Genomic DNA, 20,286 nt, shown 5'->3' with positions numbered 1-20,286 from the left:
TGGAACTTTCTTGCTCGAAGCAAAGTGGCAATCACTGCAGTAGAATATCCACACTTCAGCAAGTGAGCCCTCTTAAGGGCCATACCGTAAGACAAAACAGAGTCGGATCGTCGTGAAGCACAGGTCCCGGCTGCAACAAATTCATGTGTGCCAGAAACCGGAGGGGGGGAATCTACCAGGAGTCGACACAGATCTGCATTCCATGGTCTCATGGACCAATCTGGTGCTACCAATAGCACTATCCTTCTGCGACATTCGATCCTCCGAACCATTCTGCCCAACATGGGCCACCGGGGAAAGGCATACACAGCAGCTTGTCCTCCGGCCATTCCTGCACAAAAGCATCAATACCCAAGGACTTCGGATCTCTCCTGTGATTGAAGAATCAAGGAACCTGTGCATTGTGAGAAGTTGCCAGCAGGTCTAGAAACGGAAGGCCCCAGTGATCCACTATCAACTGAAACACCTCGTCTGATAATACCCATTCTTCTGGGTCCGTATCTTTTCCTGCGATGTGCGAGGCCAAGATCTCTTGGAGATGCACTTCTGCTCATTCCATAAGTTGGTCTATCTCCTGCAATGCTGACTCTTAGTTCCTCCTTACTGATTGATATAAGTCACTGTCATTGTGTTATCAGACATTAGCCGGACCGCTCAATCCTGCAACCTGCCGCTGAACTGCAAGCATACCAACCGTACCGCACGGGATTCCAGCCGATTGATGTTTTAGAGAGATTCTTCTGCACTCTAGCACCCTTGCGCTGTCAGTTCCTGACAGTGAGCTCCCCAACCCTGAAGGCTCGCATCCGTCGTGAGTACTAACCAGTCCAGTGATTTTAGGGAAACTCCCTTTCTTAGATGATCTGCTTGTAACCACCACCATAGTTGAAAGCCGACCTCCATCGGCAGATGGAGCTGAATCGAGTAGTCCTGAGACTGTGGGCTCCAATGAGACAACAGAGAGTGCTGAAGAGGACGCATATGCGCCCTCACCCACTGCACCACTTCTAGAGTAGCCGTCTTCAAAGAGAGTACCTGAAAATAGAACCACACTGTTGGGTTTATTGTGTTCATCAAAAGACGCACCTACGCCATCAATTCTGAATCCGAGCTTCTGGCAGGAAAACCCTGCCCTGTTTCATGTCAAACCGAACACAGAGATACTCCAACGAGATGGCTGAAGACTGCTTTTGGCTAGGTTCACCACCCAACCTAGCTCCTGCAACAGGGAGATCACCTTGGGGGTCACTGTGTGGTTCTCTTCCAGAGACTTGTCCCAAATTGGCTAGTTATCCAAATACGGGTGTACCAGGATCCCATCCTCTCTCACCTCTGCTGCCACCACCACCATAACCTTGGAAAAAGTTTTTGGTGTGATGACCAGACCAAAAGGCAGCGCCTGAAACTAATAATGGCATCCCAACACTGTGAATCGCAGAAAACAATGGTGCTCTAATCGAATGGGAATATGGAGGTACACCTCTGTCAGAAATTCTCCCAACTCCACGGCCATTATCACTGACAGCAATGTTTCCATGCGAAAATGAGCCACCCATAAATGACGGTTGACCCTTTTGAGATCCAGGATGGGACGAAAAGAGTCCTCCTCCTTCTTGGGCACAACGAAAAATGGAATATTGACCCATTTTTTCTTGAGACGTGAGCACTGGGACCACAGCCCTCAGACTGAGGAGCCTTGACAATGTACACTCCACTGCCTGCGTCTTCTGCAGGGAGACGCCATGAAAACGTCCCAAGGAATTCTGAGAAACTCTAGTGCATATCCCTCTTGTATCTCCAGGACCTAGGACCCACTGATCCGACATGATTTCAACCCACCTCGCATAAAAGAGAGAGGCGAGGCGCGCCACCCCCCCCCCCCCCCCCATCCATCTCCTGTTCCTGGAAGTGGGTCAACAAACCTTCGTTGGGAGGCTCGGGAGATACCACTACCCAAGCCCGCACCCTGTCTGGGATGAAAGGACTGAGACCTACCAAAAGGTTGAGTCTCTGAAATATCGCTCCTCTGTAGGGTCAAAAATGCTTGGATGCTCTGGCACAACCTCTCATGCCAAAGGAACATGGTGTCTGCTTCTTATCCTCTGGCAACTGAGGAACTGGGGATTTGCCCCACTTACTGGCCATTTTCTTCAACTTGCTCCCAAACAAGAGCAAGCCTTTAAAGAGCAGTTTTGTAAGGCTAGCCTGGAGGTTGCATCAGCCGACTAATTTCTCAGCCATAACTGACGCCTTGCCATTATTACCGAAGCCACTCTTCTGGCTGAGGTGCGGACCAAATCGCAGTCCACATCTGCCAAAAAGGCAGCTGCTGGCTCCATAACTGCCCTGGAATTCACTCGAGATTCATCAACCTCCTGAGAGAGACATAAACAAGAGCGAGCCACCAGGGAACAACAAGAAGCTATCTGCAAGGTCATTGCCAATGCATTCTTCAAGGTCACGCCTCCCTCCAAGGGGATAGTTGTCTACTTGGAGACGGCACAGACAAGCACATCCACTTTTGGAAATGCAAACACTCTCTCACCACTGGATCTGGGGGCACAGGCCTCCCTAGGCCCGACCCCCTTTGAAATTAGCCTCCAGGGCATCCTATTCAAGATCAAACAGAGCCAGATAGCACTGTTTAAGTTTTTTTTTTTTGTTTTTTGTTTTTTTTTTTAATTTGTTCATTCTATGGTAACAACACTTTACCGGCCTTTCTTCTTTCCAGCTTGTTGTAAGCTTCCAAGTTCTCTCCCCCTGTTGATTGTAACCTTGACTTATTCCTACCTATTGTTATCTTTCGTTTACTTGAATTATTACTCTAGTTTTCCCTTTGTTAAACTGTAAACCGATCCGATATGGTTATTTACTATGAAGGTCGGTATAAAAAACTGTTAAATAAATAAATAAAATAAAATCAATCAATTCTTGAATGGCCTCCAAATCAGGGAAACAAATAAGAGGCTTTACGCAAAGAAACCAAAATGGGATTTTTGTTCAGCTCAGACATGGAATCTGCCCCCAGTACTCCCAGCATCTTCAACGTCTGGGAAAATCAGAGCCAGTAGCTCATCTCTATGAAAGAACCACAACATAGTCCTATACAGTTCCAGCCCCAGAGGAATTTCCCCATCCTCCAGAGTCAGGATCAGCCTCATCATCCATGCCATCCGGATTCCTATCGGGAGGACCTGCTGCCGATCTAAGTGTATCCCGGTACTTAACAGTAGAACCAGATGAGAGAGAGATCACTGCTTGCGACTCTGACCTGAGCGGATTGGATGGGGTGGATAACTGCACCTGAAGAAAGGATTGCAATCTTTGAAAACATTTTACCCAAGAAAAGGCAGAAGGATCCATGCCAAACCCAGAAGTCACCTGTGCTGCGCCCACTGAGCTACTGTCCCCTGCTGCTGAACTAGATAAGGGAGTTCCAAGGTCAAGCGCACCTCCTGAGATGTCTTTACCCAGGCCGTCATCAGGCTAGGAAGAACCAGGCTTAGTAAAATCAGACGAAGATAATTCTTCCTGAGCCTCTAAAGCAGCGCTGGCACAAGTTAAGAGGGCACCACAGGCTGAGATGCCCAAATGTGACAGGCAGCACAGAGGGAAAAGCACTTCGGTTTCTTAGTCACAGGCACCATCAGTCTGTCAGTACGCTTAACCGGCGACTGAAGATGTGCATACAGCTAAATTCATGCTGCAAAATTTGGACGCACAAAATATAGGAGCCCAAAATTTAGGCATCGCAAAACTAGATGCACTGCCACCTTCCCAAATTAAGCACACAACTAATGCAGCCCACCTTGTGCGCACAGGCAGAGAGCGCCTAACATGGCCGCTATCACCAGGGCGCCCAAGCAGGCGTTCCAACTAAGCGTCTAATAACTGGGCACACAACTTGGATGCTCATCTGAGGGACCATGGAAATCACCTCAGGAATTCTCAACTGGGGGAGGGACTATTTGGTATCACTGGAGGAGAGCAGGGCTCATTAAAATGTTTTATTTCTCCTTCTAAAAATTTAAACAATCCCCAGTAGGGAGATGCATGTCCACCATCTCTGGCAGGCTGATGTCACTGTAGGAGTATATATATTGTGACGTCAGTTTTGCTCCGTCTCCATCTGCTGGTAGAGGTACGTAACCCACTAGTCCTGAATCCATCTGTCTGGGTGCTAGGAAACTGAGGAATTAGAAATGAACTTAAGCATGGAGAAAGAGAGTCACTCTAATGGTAAAGTAAATCAAAAAATACAAGATAGGCTGTGCATCAAAAATGTAAAAATGCAGGTCTAAAGCAAAAATAAAGATAGTTCAGTGCTACAATGCTCTCATTTTTCTCCATTTCCTATATTAATTTTAAGTAGAAGGAAATGGAATGGGGAAATGAAAAGTATTGCATAACCAGAGAATGACCCATTTTTAATTTCGGGTTGTACTTTCTAAACTGTGAGACAGAAAGCTTCACCAGGATCATGCAATCCCTCTGCCATAAGCGACACCCTGCAGGCACTTTCTCTTCTGATACCACCTTCTGGTATAAGAAGGGCGACGTGAGAGCTCAACAGTGCTCTGGGCTACCGCAGCCTCAGGAATGGCTGACCTAGGACAGGCAAGATTTGCTTCATTTCCTTTCATCAAACCTCAGAGCTTGTCCAGAGGATGTGGTTTAGAATGCTCCACTAGATCGTTCACCAGTCAGGATCTCATCAGGCAGCAGACTAGCAGCCTGGACGACGACAAGTGTACGCTGAGGGTACGCTGGGTGCATGTCATTGAAAAAGAATTGGCAGAGCAAGACAGATATTTAAGCTGACATGAAGTTCACAAGCAGCAGGGCGGGATGGGTGTTTCTGCATTTTTTTTTTTTTCTGCACAGACTCTTTAAAGCATAACCTACATTTCAGGTTTTCCACTTATATTCAAAAATAAAAGCTTTAGGAACCTGGGTTCTGAATCTTCCCACTAACCTCAAAATTGTAAAAATGCAGAGTCAAGCATTTAGGGCACAGAAACCCAAAGGAGCAGAACATGATGGTGGATAAAACATAGGTATGCACCAACCAAGGATCTGGAGGCAATTATAACCGATGAGCTCAAGGTTACCAAACATTGTAACAAGGCCATGACCAGAGCTAGAGGAATGCTAGGGTATATGAGGAGAGATATAACCAACAGAGAAAAAGAACTGATAATGTCTCTTTATAGACTGTGATGAGACCTCATCTATAGGACTATCCCCAATTCTGGAGACTGCATCTCTGAAAGGATATTAAACAACGTAGTCAGTCCAGAAGGCAGCTGCCAAAATAGTGCGGAGCCTGCACCATAAGCCCTAGGAGGTGAAATTTATAGACCTAAACAAATATACTCTAGAGGAAAAGAGAGAGAGAGGAGGGATATGATAGACATTCAAATACTTCAAAGATATAATGTACAAAAGACAAGCATTTTGCAGTGGAAATTAAGTTCTGGAGAAGAAATCATGGTATTAGGCTGAGGAGTGGGAGACACATTGAGAAGTAAGATAAGGTGATACTTCTTCACAGAAAAGGTAGTGGATGCATGCAAATGCCTTTCAATGGAGATGGTGAGAACAGTAGTGGCATGCAAGAAAGCCTGGGTGAAATGGACAGGATGGCTTAAAAGTAGAGACTCAAGGGGAAGGCCAGAGTTCAAGTATTGTCTCTGAGATATTGCAAACAGAGCATATTTTGATACAATATATATTTTATTTATGCTTGTAAGGGAGCGGCCCTACTTTTCCTTCTTTACCTGTGTAGGAATAGGCTAATGAGCTGGTCCAGTTTAAATGTCACAGAGCGAGAGTGCTCTGTGGGTGGTTTCCTGCTGGACAGGATAAGAGGTGGAGCCCACCTAAGATCGAGAGGTCCACGTGAATCCAGAAGGAGCTCCTAAACCCTCTTTTATAAGCCAATGTCGTGGCAGTACACGGCTAGAAGGTACCACAGCCTACTCGTTTGTTTTGCTAAATATTGTAATAAAGTTGAAGTTGCATGAAGAGGACTGAGTCAGTGTGGTTCCTGCCTCCAGCCTATGAAGATTGGCTCGTCTATCCTACCATGCTGTAAACTGCTTTGAATTCTTTTTTAGGGAAGCGGTCTATAAAAGACTTAAGATCTGAAAAAGATATACTCCTATAACCCCCTTTGCCCGAATCTGTAAGCATACTTTCTCTTTCATCCCCAGGTTCTGGAATACACTCACATTAGGAACCAGACTGGCAACTGACATTTTGCTGTACAATAAACTTAAACATAGAAACATAGAAGTGACGGCAGAAAAGGACCAAATGGTCCATCCAGTCTGCCCAGCAAGCTTATGGTAGTATCTGCTGGGCGGTGCAAGTTACCTCCAAAGTTATTAGTTTCCCAGACCATAAAAGTCAGGACCCTTGTTGGTTGTTGTCTGAATCCAATTCCCTGTTACCTCTTGCTGTTGAAGCAGAGAGCAATGTTGGAGCTGCATCAAAAGTATCAGGCTTATTGGTTAAGGATAGTAACTGCCGCACCAGCAAGTTACCCCCATGATTATTTGTTTCCCCAGAGTGTAAAAGTCGGGGTCCGTGTTGGTTGCTGTCTGAATCCAATTCCCCTTTTCCTCTTTTCCCCCTGCCGTTGAAGCAGAGAGCAATGATATGAAGGCTCAGTGGTTAAGGGTAGTAACCGCCACACCAGCAAGCTACCCCCATGCACTCTTTTCTTTATTTCCATCCTCTAGCCTTTAGGGATCCACAGTGTTTATCCCATGCCCCTTTGAAATCTTTCACCGTTTTTGCCTTCACCACCTCCTCCAGAAAGGCATCCCAGGCATCCACCACCCTCTCCATGAAGAAACATTTCCTGACATTAGTTCTGAGTTGTCCATCCCTGGAGTTTCATTTCATGACCCCTAGTTCTACTGATTCCTTTCCAATGGAAAAGGTTTGTGGATTGTGAATTATTAAAACCTTTCAGGTATCTGAAGGTCTGTATCAAATCTCCCCTGTATTTCTTCTCCTCCAGGGTATACATATTCCGGTCCTTCACCCTCTCTTCATAAGTCATTTGATGGAGACCTCCCCCACCATTTTGATTGTCATTCTCTGGATCGCCTCCATCCCATCTCTGTCCCTTTGGAGATATGGTCTCCAGAACTGAACACAGAACATCAGGGGAGGCCTCACCAAGGCCCTGGCTCTTCTGCCAAACTTACCCTCCTTAACCAGCAACATATCCCTGGCTGCCAAGCAAGAAACACTACCTCATATATGAGCAAAAGTTAAGCTTATGAGGTTTACCTTTGAAGTGATGGGGGAAAATGGCCCATGTTATTTTATGAACAAGCTAAAATGGTGTTCCCTAGGATATCTGTTCTAGTCAAGCCAGGGTGCTTTACTCCAGGTTCCCCCTTCTACACACAAACATCTCTTATGTCCTCCTCCCAAACATTCTCTCATCTCTGGCCGGTAGTAACAATGGAAAGGCCATGAGCATGGAGCCTATGAGCTAGAACACATTCACAGGCCTGACGATGACCCTGCCTCCCTCCTTTCCACATGTGTTTTCTGTTACTAAGGAAACCCATGCAAGGAGCAAGGCCACTGTAAGGCTTATGAGCACATGCTGGCTCACAGGACCCATGCTCATTGTCTTTTTATTGTGGCTTGGATCCCCCCTCTGTGGGCTTTGTACTTGGAGCCTCTGCCAGTAGGGGGATTGAGCAGTGCCTTAAAAATTTGACATCTTAGGCAACTGCCATGCCAGAATTCAGGCCTGCGTAGCACATCTCCTCAGGAAGTCCCCATACTAATCACATATTCTAGGCTATCACCACCTTCCCCTACCCCAGTATGATTACAGTCCAATCAAGCCCCTTTTCCCAGCAGAAGAAGAGACCATTACTTTATACTAGAATCCGCACTGCCAATGTTGCCTTTCTGGGGAACATTGGATCTGCAGCAAGAGACTGCAGGCAGCTTATCTGTTCCAAGGTACTTATTACACACTTCCCATAAGATGTTCTAAACAGGGTACAGAGTCAAAAAACAATATCGAAGCTATCATAAAAGGAAAAATATACAAAATCAAAAAACACATACATGAACAGTAAAATCAGGCAACAGATCAGATCAAAGTCCTGCAAGATTACCCACACTTCAAGGGGACATTCCTAACTCTGATCTGCAGCCCTTGTTTACCAACGTCGTGTGCTTCACCCAGTGCAGCTGATAGCCTGCTTGCAAAAAGAACTTGTTTCTGCTGCAAGTGGAAAAACAGCTGGATTACAGCTGGAAGAATCTCTCCCGAGGCAGAGGCCCAGCTGGGAGGAGGGAATGGCAGATCATACTTGGGATGGAGGCAATGGATCCTACTGGGAAGGTGGGATCACAGGTTGCACTTATGAGGTGGTGGTGGTGGTGGTGGGGACTGCAGCTCGTACTTGTGGATGAAGCTGCACATGGAAAAGCAGTTCCTGCTTTCTGGAGGGATGGGGCAGAAAAATAAAGAGAGGGGAGCAAGGCAGGAAGTGATGAAGAGATGAGGAAGGTTGAGAGGACCCAATCAGGGGGCAGGAGGTGAGGGGGAAGAGAGAAAGCAAGGAACAAGAAAGAGGACCCTGGTGGGATAAGGGAAGGAAGGGAAAAAAAGGAGTCTGAAGAAAGAACTTGGAGGGGAGGGGGCAGGAGAAAGCAGGAGGAGGAAAGGACCTTGGGGAGAGGAGGGAGAAGTATTTCTGGTTAGAAGTACAAAGGTTTTGCTTTGTTTCTTTGGAGTCAAAATGTAAGTAAACAAGCTTTGTGGACAACTATGTAGTTGAACTGTAACTGTGACTGTGGGAACATATATGTAAGTAGGTTTCCAGAGTTTCTCTTATTAACTTTTTACAACTCAAGCACTGCTCGAGCCAAAATGTTCCCTAAAAAAAAAACCAAAAACAAACAACAAAAAAACCTTTACACACATCTGACTTGCCACTTCGGAAACTGTTTCTAAACTCCTCTGTGCGCCAGGATGCAAGCCATTTAAATGGCATTTACCACAAGTGCATTGCAGGTGATATCCTTTTATTACACTGATTACAGTCGGCTTCCTCAAAACCCCAAGGCAATAAGATCCAATTAGAAAACAGGTCATGCAAGGTCAATACTACGGAAAACTTGCTGGCATGTTTCTCTAGTACTGTGGCATGGCTGGATTCCAAAATTACTATGCCAATTTCATCATCTGTTTTCTCAGAATGCACTTTCATATGCTAAAAATACACAGGGTGCGCAGGAACTCTAGACTGGGAGGATATAAATACTGTTTAACAAGTTAACTGCTTAGGCTACTAAAATGTAAATGGTTAACAGAAGAGACACATGCAGCTCACAGGTATGGGGCCTCTGCTATGCCGATGTGCTGTTGCTCTCCATGTACCTGCATGCTCCCCAACCCTTCCTGATGTGCTCACATATGAATGTGCCACACACTCCCTGCTCCTTCCCCAATGTACCCACATGCTCTCCATGCCGGCTGATAATGGTCCTCCCGGCTCCTGCCCCAAAGCGGAAAGGGGAACTCAGAAGGCTGCCACAGGTTGACTTGAACGGGTCCCCAGTTCATGCCATAACATATTAAACGTCTGAGGGGGGCAATTTTGTAACACTGCGCCCAAGTTAGGCAGAAAAACATGTACATGAGTCCACTTTGAAATGATCCCACCACATCTATCCGTACACAATTACACTTGCTAAAATGCATGCAGGCTTTTTTGTTGGTTTTTTTTGTTTTTTTTTTTTTTTTTAAGGGAGATTTACATGCATACTTTGTAAAAGTGCAATCCCCTCCCCAGTTCCACCCCCAGGGGTGCTTCCACTCAGTCTGGATGAACGTGACATACATAAGTTTACCTGCGAGGAATTCTGCATACAAGGCACATTGTGTTCTGTGAGAAGCTGGGACAGGCTGAATGTGCCTGCACACCCTAGTAGCAGAGAGCACAGCCTGTCCTGGGGGGGGGGGGGGGGGGGAATTTAGAACGATGTGCCCCATTGTTTCCACCCTCTATGGGACTGAGTGCCACCTCCTCAGCACTTCTCCCTGTGAAGCAAGAACCCTCGGACTTTCCTAAAAACTGCCCCCCTTCCATGAGAGCCCTTGCGATAAAGGCGAAGAAGAGGCAGTGAAACACTTTTTGACCTGACACACAGAGAAGTCATCATTCTTGTTCTCCTAAGTTTTTTTTTAATTTTTGGATCATAAGTAGCTTTAGAATTACTAGCAAGGTTCTCTAACGTTTTTTTTTTTTGCTTCAACTTTGTGCTTTAGTTTTGCTAGACAGACAGAAACCACACAGAAGGAGAGAAGCTAGATAGAAATGCTGTATTAACAGAAAGAACCGGGCCACGGGTTCCAAAAGGATATTTAGAACGGACCAAGCCCACGCTGACACTGCAGTTAGTAGTAAAGCCCCTAGATAACCTTTACATATAAAGCTAGGATTAATTTACATGCAGAGCGAGAGCAAATTACTATACGGCCATTCAGATTGTTTATAGTGAAAAGCCAATCATAGAAACTTTGACAATTACGTAACCTAGTTTAGAGATGGAAATGTACAAGTGGAAAATCCTATATAATATCTTATTATCAGTGAATCATTTGAGAGAGAGTTTTGTACTGGTGCTTTGCGTAACACTCTGCCAGTCTCTCTCTCTATAAGGCCTTGTTATATTACTTTGTAGTATTTAATAAAGAGAAATTTTCTCCACAGCTGTTGGCTCTAAGTGTCACTTTTAGTGAACTACATCAACGGCATCAACCACTGGGCCGGCTCTGGAATTTAAGAACACAAGAAAATGCCATACTGGGTCAGACCAAGGGTCCATCAAGCCCAGCATCCTGTTTCCAACAGTGGCCAATCCAGGCCATAAGAACCTGGCAAGTACCCAAAAACTAAGTCTATTCCACGTAACCATTGCTAATGGCAGTGGCTATTCTCTAAGTGAACTTAATAGCAGGTAATAGACTTCTCCTCCAAGAACTTATCCAATCCTTTTTTTAAACACAGCTACACTAACTGCACTAACCACATCCTCTGGCAACAAATTCCAGAGTTTAATTGTGCGTTGAGTAAAAAAGAACTTTCTCCGATTAGTTTTAAATGTGCCCCATGCTAACTTCATGGAGTGCCCCCTAGTCTTTCTACTATCCGAAAGAGTAAATAACCGATTCACATCTACCCGTTCTAGACCTCTCATGATTTTAAACACCTCTATCATATCCCCCCTCAGTCGTCTCTTCTCAAAGCTGAAAAGTCCTAACCTCTTTAGTCTTTCCTCATAGGAGAGTTGTTCCATTCCCCTTATCATTTTGGTAGCCCTTCTCTGTACCTTCTCCATCGCAATTATATCTTTTTTGAGATGCGGCGACCAGAATTGTACACAGTATTCAAGGTGCGGTCTCACCATGGAGCAATACAGAGGCATTATGACATTTTCCGTTTTATTCACCATTCCCTTTCTAATAATTCCCAACATTCTGTTTGCTTTTTTTTTGGGCTCACACACGGGCCGATACAATACAGTCTAAATGACAAGAGGTAAAACGGCATCTCACAGAACCCAAGTGAATACTGTAATCCACACTTATCCACAGCAAGGAGGTCACACGTATTCCCACAAAAAACTCTTTCCTCCTGTCCAATCCTCTGAAATTATTTCTCTTTGTTAAAAAAAAAGTCTGGTTTGCTCTTACTGATCTCTGCTATTGTAGGGCACAGGATAGATCAAAGGAAGTGGCGCAAAGTTACGGATGCTTTCACCTCTAATAACAATTTGAATTTGTTTCAAGGCAATAGTGCAAGGCCTCGCCATCCGAAAGCTGTGAAAGAGCGGCAAATCTCTGTCCGCAGCAGTAAAGTCACCATCACAATTTGGCAGAGGAGCCTAAGATAGCACACACAATCACCCTCTCACCCCTGGAGGTGCTCCGTCCAACCTATTGACAGGGAAGCATAAGGAAACCTGTGCCGCTGCCCATGCTAGATGTGGTTTCTCAATAAATGGAGGACTTAGGATTTCAGTGCTGTCAATCTGGCATGCTGCACAAACATTAAATTTACTTAAAAATAAAAAAAAAAATGCTATGCACCTGTAGTTACAGTAACTTGCTCTGTTAGCTGGATCTTTATGGCATTTATTTATTTAAAATATTTATACACTGCCAATCACAAAGGCTCAGAGCGGCTTACAATGAAACATTCATAAAATAACAGAACAGATTAAACACCACTTCAAAACTCAAGCGTCAGAAAATGCATCTCTCTGTCATTTCAAATATCACAACAACTATCAAAAGTCAGAGATTTCAAATAAAATTCAGAAGTCAGCAACTACCTGTCTTCGAAGTATCAAATAGCACAGTTACTGTCAGGGAAAGCCAATCGGAATAAGAAAAGTTTGCAGCTGTTTTTTTGAATTGTTTTATGCAAATTGTTAGCTGCAACTCAGCTGTCAAAGTGATCCACGATTCCCCAACAAAGGAATCTCTAAGAGGCTTCTCTGTGAGGATCTCAGGGATCTAGAAGCCTGTGTACATGGAGTACAGAGCTGAGGCATGGTAGCTTCTCTGAGCTGGTCATTTTGAATACCAATGAGGCCACTTTGTATTAACTCTCATCTCGACAGGCAGCCAGTGTAATTCATAGAGTAGGTGAGTTATGGGCTCACACACGGGCCGATACAATACAGTGCACTCCGGTGGAGCGCACTGTTAGCCCAGGTTTGGCCACGCGTTTTCGACGCACTAGCTTTACCCTTATACAGTAAGGGGTAATAGTGCATCGAAAATGCATGGCCAACCCCCCCCCCAAAATTAATAGCTCCTGCAACATGAAAATGCATGTTGATGGCCCTATTAGTTATTCCTGCGCGATCCAGAAAGCAAAATGTGCAGCGAAGCCGCACAATTTACTTTCAAAAATTAACGCCTGCCCAAAGGCTGGCGTTAATTTCTGCCGGCGCCAGGGAAGTGTACAGAAAAGCAGAAAAAACTGCTTTTCTGTACACCCTCTGACTTAATATCATAGTGATATTAAGTCGGAGGCCCCAAAATTTAAAAAATATTTTAAATTAAAAAAAAAATAATTTTAAATCGGCCCGCAGCCCGGAAGTTGGACGCTCAATTTTGCCGGTGTCCGTTTTCCGAACCCGTGGCTGTCAGCGGGTTTGAGAACCGATGCCGGCAAAATTGAGCGTCGGCTGTCAAACTCTCTGACAGCCGCCGCTCCTGTCAAAAAAGCGTGTCCCTTCCAGTTAATACCCATCATTTTATATCTTTTTTTTTTTAATTTCATTTTATGGTTAAACATCCACACTGTTATGCTTGAATTTCCTTTGTTGAAAGCGCCGTAGCCAGACCATCATTAGTTAAGTACAATAAGAAAAGCACATTTGTATGGAAAAGCAGGGTGGTGTAGCCATGCTAGTTGGCATCCCAGCACCTATAAACACACACTCACCTTGGGTAGGAGCAAGTCTTAGTTCTTGTGGATTCACAACTGGTTTGTAGAGATCCTATGAAACAAGAATGCATATTTATGGCTTGATTCTTTGCCATCCTTTACATATAGTACCACCCCTCCGCCAATTCACGTTATGTTCCACTGGTTATCTTCCTTCTACCGCATCTCTGAAATCCGCGATCTTTGTATAATATCATACATGCTAACTCTTCACTCTTACTGTTAAGACTTCTGGCACTCACATACAGACATTTTAGTGTATGTTTGTAATTTGTGTTCTTATTTCTATTTGAAAACACAACCTGCTTATTAGCAAATGATACAGGCAGTGTAGAGTCATTCATCCATCTGGCCTACTTCAGCCTTACCACAAAGCAAGTGGAAAGATGCACAAAAACACACCAGATAAACAGTGTCCAATGACAGTGTGTGTTGCAAAATATAGTAATTGGTCTGTTGTGTAAATTTAGTCGTAGGTTCAGAAAAAGGCCAGATGGCCTTATTTCATCAGCAGAATATTTTAATCACAAGATGCTGTATACACCTATTAGTTATCATATTCCAACGAGAAATCCGATCCAAATACTAGTTATAGACACAACTCTGTTCCCCTACTTCAGCCTTAACCACAATCTCTCTATTGGGATATTCTAACCTCCCTAATCTAGGTTGTGCGTGAAGTCTGCTACCTTCGTACCAGGCATACTAGTTACCAAGCAATTCTTATGCTCACCAGCTATCTAATGGTCGAATAACCCACTGTAATAGCCATCCTAACCCTTCCCTCCTGGGCACACGGTCCTGGAGACATATCCTTGGAGTGAGAGGATAAAGCATCACTGGAGGGTAGGTCTTAGCTATGGTGACCTTGACTGGAGTTAGAACTGCTCTACTATGTCCCTGAAGATCTCCCCTGTATAGATTTCTCCTCAGCTCCTCCAGGAGCTCTTTGCACCGGGTGCACACATACAACACTCACCATACATGTGGCACTCTGTACAAAAGACTGGATAGTCCTCAAATTGCTGCTGGACTTCTGTCTGCATCTTCATTTTATTAAGCTGCTACAGTTTTAAATCTGATTATTGAGTAGGCATGTGTCTCAATTTAAGGGATTTGAAATTATTTGGTGACTTTTAAAATCTAAGGTTTTTAAATTGCTAACTAGATGACTCTTGTTAGTTTGTGAATGACCAGCAACAAGACTAAAATTAGTCAACCACTAAAATCAGGGTTAATTGTATGTTTTGCAAAATCGCTAATTTACACCTATTTTCAAGATTCTCCTCCCAACCGAAAGGGGGTTTTCTATTTAACAGAAAAAGAGCCTGGGCTGGGTGGGAGGTGGGAGAAAGGGAGGGGAGGTGGATGGGTAGCAACCAAACTAGTTATTAATTGCCCAGGAACCAGTACTCTTACCTTTTCAGATCAAATAAGTGACCTTTGCAAAGTCACAAATTTAATTCTTACAAGCAAATACTAACTTCTACAACCTCTCAGAATAACCCTAAATCCTATTTCTAAACACACACAATTTCTAACAAATGCAAACTACTGGCCTTAAAATCTAACACATAATAAACACAACCAGTAATAGTTTAACTCTTTAAGAATTTTTTAAAATTATTTTAGGCATTCTTTTCCAGCAAGTCCAGGTGAAGGTTCTGCAGCCAGCACTCCCTCTGGACTCTCTGGTGCTTAACTAATGAACCCAGAGAAGGAGGCCCAGGTCCTGCCTTGATCATCTCTTCTGGTGCAACCAGCTTATATTTTGACTATGAAGAAGCCTGGACTCTAGTAGAATGAGCTCCCAACCCATCTGGGCCCTACCAGCCCTTCCCTATAAAGCAGCAGTAATCATGTCCTTACTCTGTCTAGCAGAAGAGCTTTGGAAGTCAACTATCCCTTACAAGGGCCACTGAACAGAACAACAAAGTGTGTCCAGCTTCCAGAGAGGGAACAGTGACATTAAGGTGGTGCAACTGCCCTGGCCAAAAACATCCCAAAAAGTGCAGGACTTTCTTCAACCTAACAAATTTCAAAAGGGTCAAATGAAGGACGACAGACTGGCTCATGTGGACCTTCAAAACCACCTTGGGCAGAAATGTCAGACCCAGCCAGATCATGACCGTTTCATTGGAAAACCCCCAATGAAGAGCCCTAGCACAACAGTGTCTGAGGCTCTACAATTCTTCTAGCTCAACTGATGCACCCCAGAAGAGAGAGATCCTTCCAGGTAGCTCCTTTCAAGGGCTCAGAAGAAGCCAATGAAAGAGCTCAAAGCACCAAACCAGGTCTCACACGGGTACAGACTGGCAAAGAGGAGACTGGAGCGGCTTACTCCCCTGAAGAAAGAAACCCCATCAGGAGTATGAGACCAAGGACCTCCCCCTCTCCTTGCCTGTCTACAACACAGCCACCTGAACGCCAAGGGCATTCAGGAGTAAATACGTCACTAAACCACTCTGGAGGAAAGTAAAGACAGTAGAATGCTATGCTTTGAATGAGGAAAGACTCTCCAAACCCCAACATATGTAGGAATGTGGGAAAAACAAAAATGTTTTTTGCTTCTTTCAGTATTTATTTAATTATTTAAACATTTTATTTACAGTCATTCCATGTATAGATCACAACAGTTTAGAAAGTGACATTAAATAATTAAAAGTCAGCAAAAAAAGGATTCAGAAAAAAAACGATTCGTTACAGTGTTGGTAATGGTGGGTACTAAATTCCCAGCTGCCTAATGGCAGTTTCTAGTACAGCACGCAGAGAGTATGTGAGGTTTTGGATAAGGGTGGTAGTTTTCACATCTAAGTCTGAAGGTTGTTTGAGAATCTTGCGTTCTCTCAGTAGATTTATTCTTTGTGCTACAATTGTCTTTTGTCCTTCATGTCTTATTTATTTATTTGCTTTTATATACCGAAGTTCATAGGAAACATCACATCGGTTTGCAATATAATAATATATAAAACACAATTAAAAGGTATACAATACGTTACATGGTTAATTAAAAGAAACTTTAAGCTAAAATATACAAGAAAGAAAAAAAGCTTTAAAAAAGGAACATCGTAAGAAAGCAAGCACTAAAATAGATAAAATAAAACTATCTAAGATAAAAGACATCATATGCACCAAACATGCTCCGATTTCTGAGGATAACATGAGATCGAATATGGCTAAGGGTCGTGGTAAAGTTGCCATGTTTGGATTAGGCATAGGCTTGCTGGATTAGCCAGGTCTTTATTTTCTTCTTGAAGTTTCGGGAGTTTGCGTCTAGTCTTAGGTCCTGTGGTAAAGAATTCCATAAGTGAGATCCTGCTAGGGTTAGAGCTCGCTCTCTTACAGTATTTAGGTGTGCTAATTTGGGAGAAGGTATAGATAAAGTACCATTGTTGGCTGAGCACATGTTTCTTTGTGGAGTGTGGAAATGAAGGGCAGAACTGAGCCATTCAGCTTTGTCATTGTATAATGTTTTATGAATTAGTGTTAAAATTTTGAAGTGGATTCTGTATGTTATTGATAGCCAGTGTAGTTCCTTTAGGATGGGTGTTATATGATCGGCTTTTCTGGTATTAGTACTCTAGCAGCTGCCTTCTGCAGTAGTTGAAGGGGTCTAATGGTGGATGCGGGGAGGCCTAAACGTAAGGCATTACAATAGTCAATTTTTGAGAAAATGAGAGCTTGAAATATAATTCTAAAATCGTTTGCGTGAAGCAGGGGGGTCTTAATTTTTTTTAGGACATGAAGTTTAAAATAACAGTCTTTAATTAAGGTACTTATGAATTTCTTTAGGTTTAGTTCACTGTCTAATATTACTCCTAAATCTTTTACTTCATTTAAAATGGAGTATTTAGTCTGTACTGTTTTCATATCTGAAATGACTTGATTGTTCAGTTTATGGCATAATACGAGAAATTCAGTTTTAGAGGGGTTTAAGGATAGGCTGATCTGAGCTAGAAGTTGATTTATAGCAGAGAGAGAGACTTCCCATAGTTTTAGGGCGGTTTCAGTTTATTTATCGGAATTAAGATTTGGACATCATCAGCATAAATAAAGTGTGTTAGCCCTAGTCCGGCTAATAGTTTACACAGTGGCAACATGTATATGTTGAATAGTGTTGAAGATAGGGAGGATCCCTGAGGGACTCCATGGACCAAATCTATCTGCTTCGATTCAAAAATATCTTTGTGGCTCCGTGTATTCTGTGTTTTTAAGTTAAAATTATATGTTCCGACGATCACACTTACATGCTAAGAGTGGTCTGTGATGACTACCTTGCCCTACCTCTGTATAACACCACAACCATTCTAAAATTTCTGTACAGAGCAAGATTTACATCCCATTTGTTTGTTTTGCTTTGACATTGCTGTGTTAAAGACCATGCTTTGCATAAATGTTAATATCTGTCTGTCTCTAGGGTATCTTAATGGTTATATGCAAATGCACAGCAATATAAAATATGAGTTACAAAACACCTTCTCTTGCTGCAGAAGAATTTGTCCCAAGACCCTGTCTGCTCAGAAGGGAAAAAGTTGATGGAAGATAGGGAGATGTGATTTTGGTACATCTGTGTGTGTTTGGGGGTAGCACTACAATGACAGAACGCAAGACTTACACATTGAAATGTAATATCTCCTGTACTTATGCTCATCTCTCACAAGTATTTTTGGCTCTCCAGTTCTAGTCTTCTCATTTACCATGGTTATCATAGGTTAGACGGCAGCCTTAGGCAACTTGTCTCTTCCAATAAGAAAGCCAAGACTGAGGAAAGGAGATAAACACAGAGACACATACCAGTATTTCCCTCTCAGTTTTCATGGCTTTGATGACCTGTGTGAGGATCTTCCTTGGACACTGCTTCCGCTTGGTAGCCGTATCTACTACATTTTCATCAAGTTGGTCCTCTAGAACTTTGATATCAGGGGCTGAAGGACATAAGGGGAATAAAGATTGAACAAGTTAAACAACATCACTTTAAGAACATTTAAGATTTATGCCAAGTCAACATATTAATCACATTAATGGAGCAAATTTATCTTTAACTAGTGCAGTGGCGGAAATAAATAGCTTTAGCAACGTGTCTGGGTGATAACTCAGAGATTTTGAACTTAACTGTGTCCAAGGTCCAGATTTTTAATCTGAAACAAGATTTCCCTTTTAAATGGGCTTCCAAAAGGATTATTTGGGAACATATTTGGATAAAAATATAAAAGAGCTATATGATTTAAATTATATTCCACTTATATAAAAACTCTGGAGAGATTTGAGAATTGGGAGATTCATTTTCTTGGTTGGGGCGGATAGCTGTCATTAAAATGAATATACTTCCACGAAAACGCTATTTATTCCAAACCTTACTGATATTAATATCTAATAGCTTATTAAAATGATGGCAAAAGAAAATATTTGATTTTTATCTGGATAAAAAGACCATCTAGCGTGGCATGCAGGGTTTTATATTTGCCAAAACGAAGAGGTGGGCTGAGTGGGCCTAATCTCACATGGTACTATGTTGCTGTACAGTTGAGAGCCATTATAGATTAGAATAAAAAGGGAGATAAAAAAACAATGGGTAACTTTGGAACAATCTTTAGGCAGGGTTATGCCATTATGGGCTATAATTTGGCAACCCAGAAATACCTGGAGACCAATGGGTCATATCTCTCCTTCAGTGGCCACTACTTTGAAAATATGGGCCCAATGGAGATCAACATTTGTAGGACAAAGAAGATATTTCTATAGTACATCCATCTATCACAATATAAACTTCCAACCTGGTTTAAATTTAAAATATTTTCAATGATGGTTGCATCACAAAATTATTTCCTTGGGCAATCTTTGGAATCAGGAGATGTTCTAGACTTTGAAGATCTTAGGGAGAGATTTCCTCTTGGAAATGACTGCTATCTGTATATACAATTGCGGCACTTCTTGAGATTAGCACCGATAAAGGAAAATTGACTATTAGGTAAAATGTATTTTGAATATCTTTGCGATCATGCTGATAATTTGAAGGGCTGTATTTCAAAACTATATACCATTAATGTAGATCTAAGAAACACTTCTCATGTGAGAGCCTGGGAAAAAGATTTGGGTATAATATTACCAGAAGGGGACTGGGATTTGGTTTTCTTGCACACCGAAGGGAGTTTATTTCCTCATCTATTATAGAAAAAGGTTAGTAGGTTTTTATGAGATGGTAACTTGACTCCAGAGCGCATTCAAAAGTCTTTTCTAATGCTAATGACAAATACTGGCAGAGGATGTGGCCATAGAGGCTCATATTTTCATATCTGGTGGGGATGCCCAGGCATACGTAGCTTCTGGGTTGCAATATTTTCCCTTGATATAAACGATTACAGGTATATCTAACTTTAATCTCCTAAAACTGCTCTTCTGAATGGTCCTGAATTCTCAGGGGGTACTAGTGCATGGCCATTGAGTCATCAGATCCTGAAAGCAGCTCGTTGTGAATTAGCCTACCATTGGAAGAAATGTGTCCCTCCTGCAATGGTTTCCAGGAGATTAGAGCATGTATATCAACTTAGTAAACTTACTGCTTTTAAGAGACACCCTGTTTTCACATGTGAAAAAGTCAGGGCTCCATATGTACTATGGGGAGCTCAGCAGGCTGATTCCTGTGGCTGATTTATGTCATTGCCTCCACATTTGAACTTTATCCTTTTTTATCCTTTTAACTCTTTTCATTTTATTAGGAGTTATTTATATACATACTGTCCTTTTTACTACTGCATTTCTATATTATGTTCTA

At 42.9% G+C, this 20,286-nt stretch overlaps 1 protein-coding gene across 1 annotated transcript in view; it reads right to left on the bottom strand.

Moving 5' to 3' along the window:
- NSL1 (NSL1 component of MIS12 kinetochore complex) overlaps positions 1-20,286 on the bottom strand; it is a 67,617-nt gene that overhangs the window by 20,798 nt on the left and 26,533 nt on the right. The window contains exons 3-4 of the mRNA XM_029593233.1: positions 18,309-18,439; positions 13,512-13,566 (exon numbers count right to left, since the gene is read on the bottom strand). Of these exons, the coding sequence (XP_029449093.1) occupies positions 13,512-13,566; positions 18,309-18,439 (186 nt within the window). The remainder of the gene's footprint in view (positions 1-13,511; positions 13,567-18,308; positions 18,440-20,286) is intronic.

Source organism: Rhinatrema bivittatum, chromosome 3, assembly GCF_901001135.1.
Source record: "Rhinatrema bivittatum chromosome 3, aRhiBiv1.1, whole genome shotgun sequence".
Taxonomy (NCBI): Eukaryota; Metazoa; Chordata; class Amphibia; order Gymnophiona; family Rhinatrematidae; genus Rhinatrema; species Rhinatrema bivittatum.
This window is presented reverse-complemented; position numbering and strand designations above follow the sequence as displayed.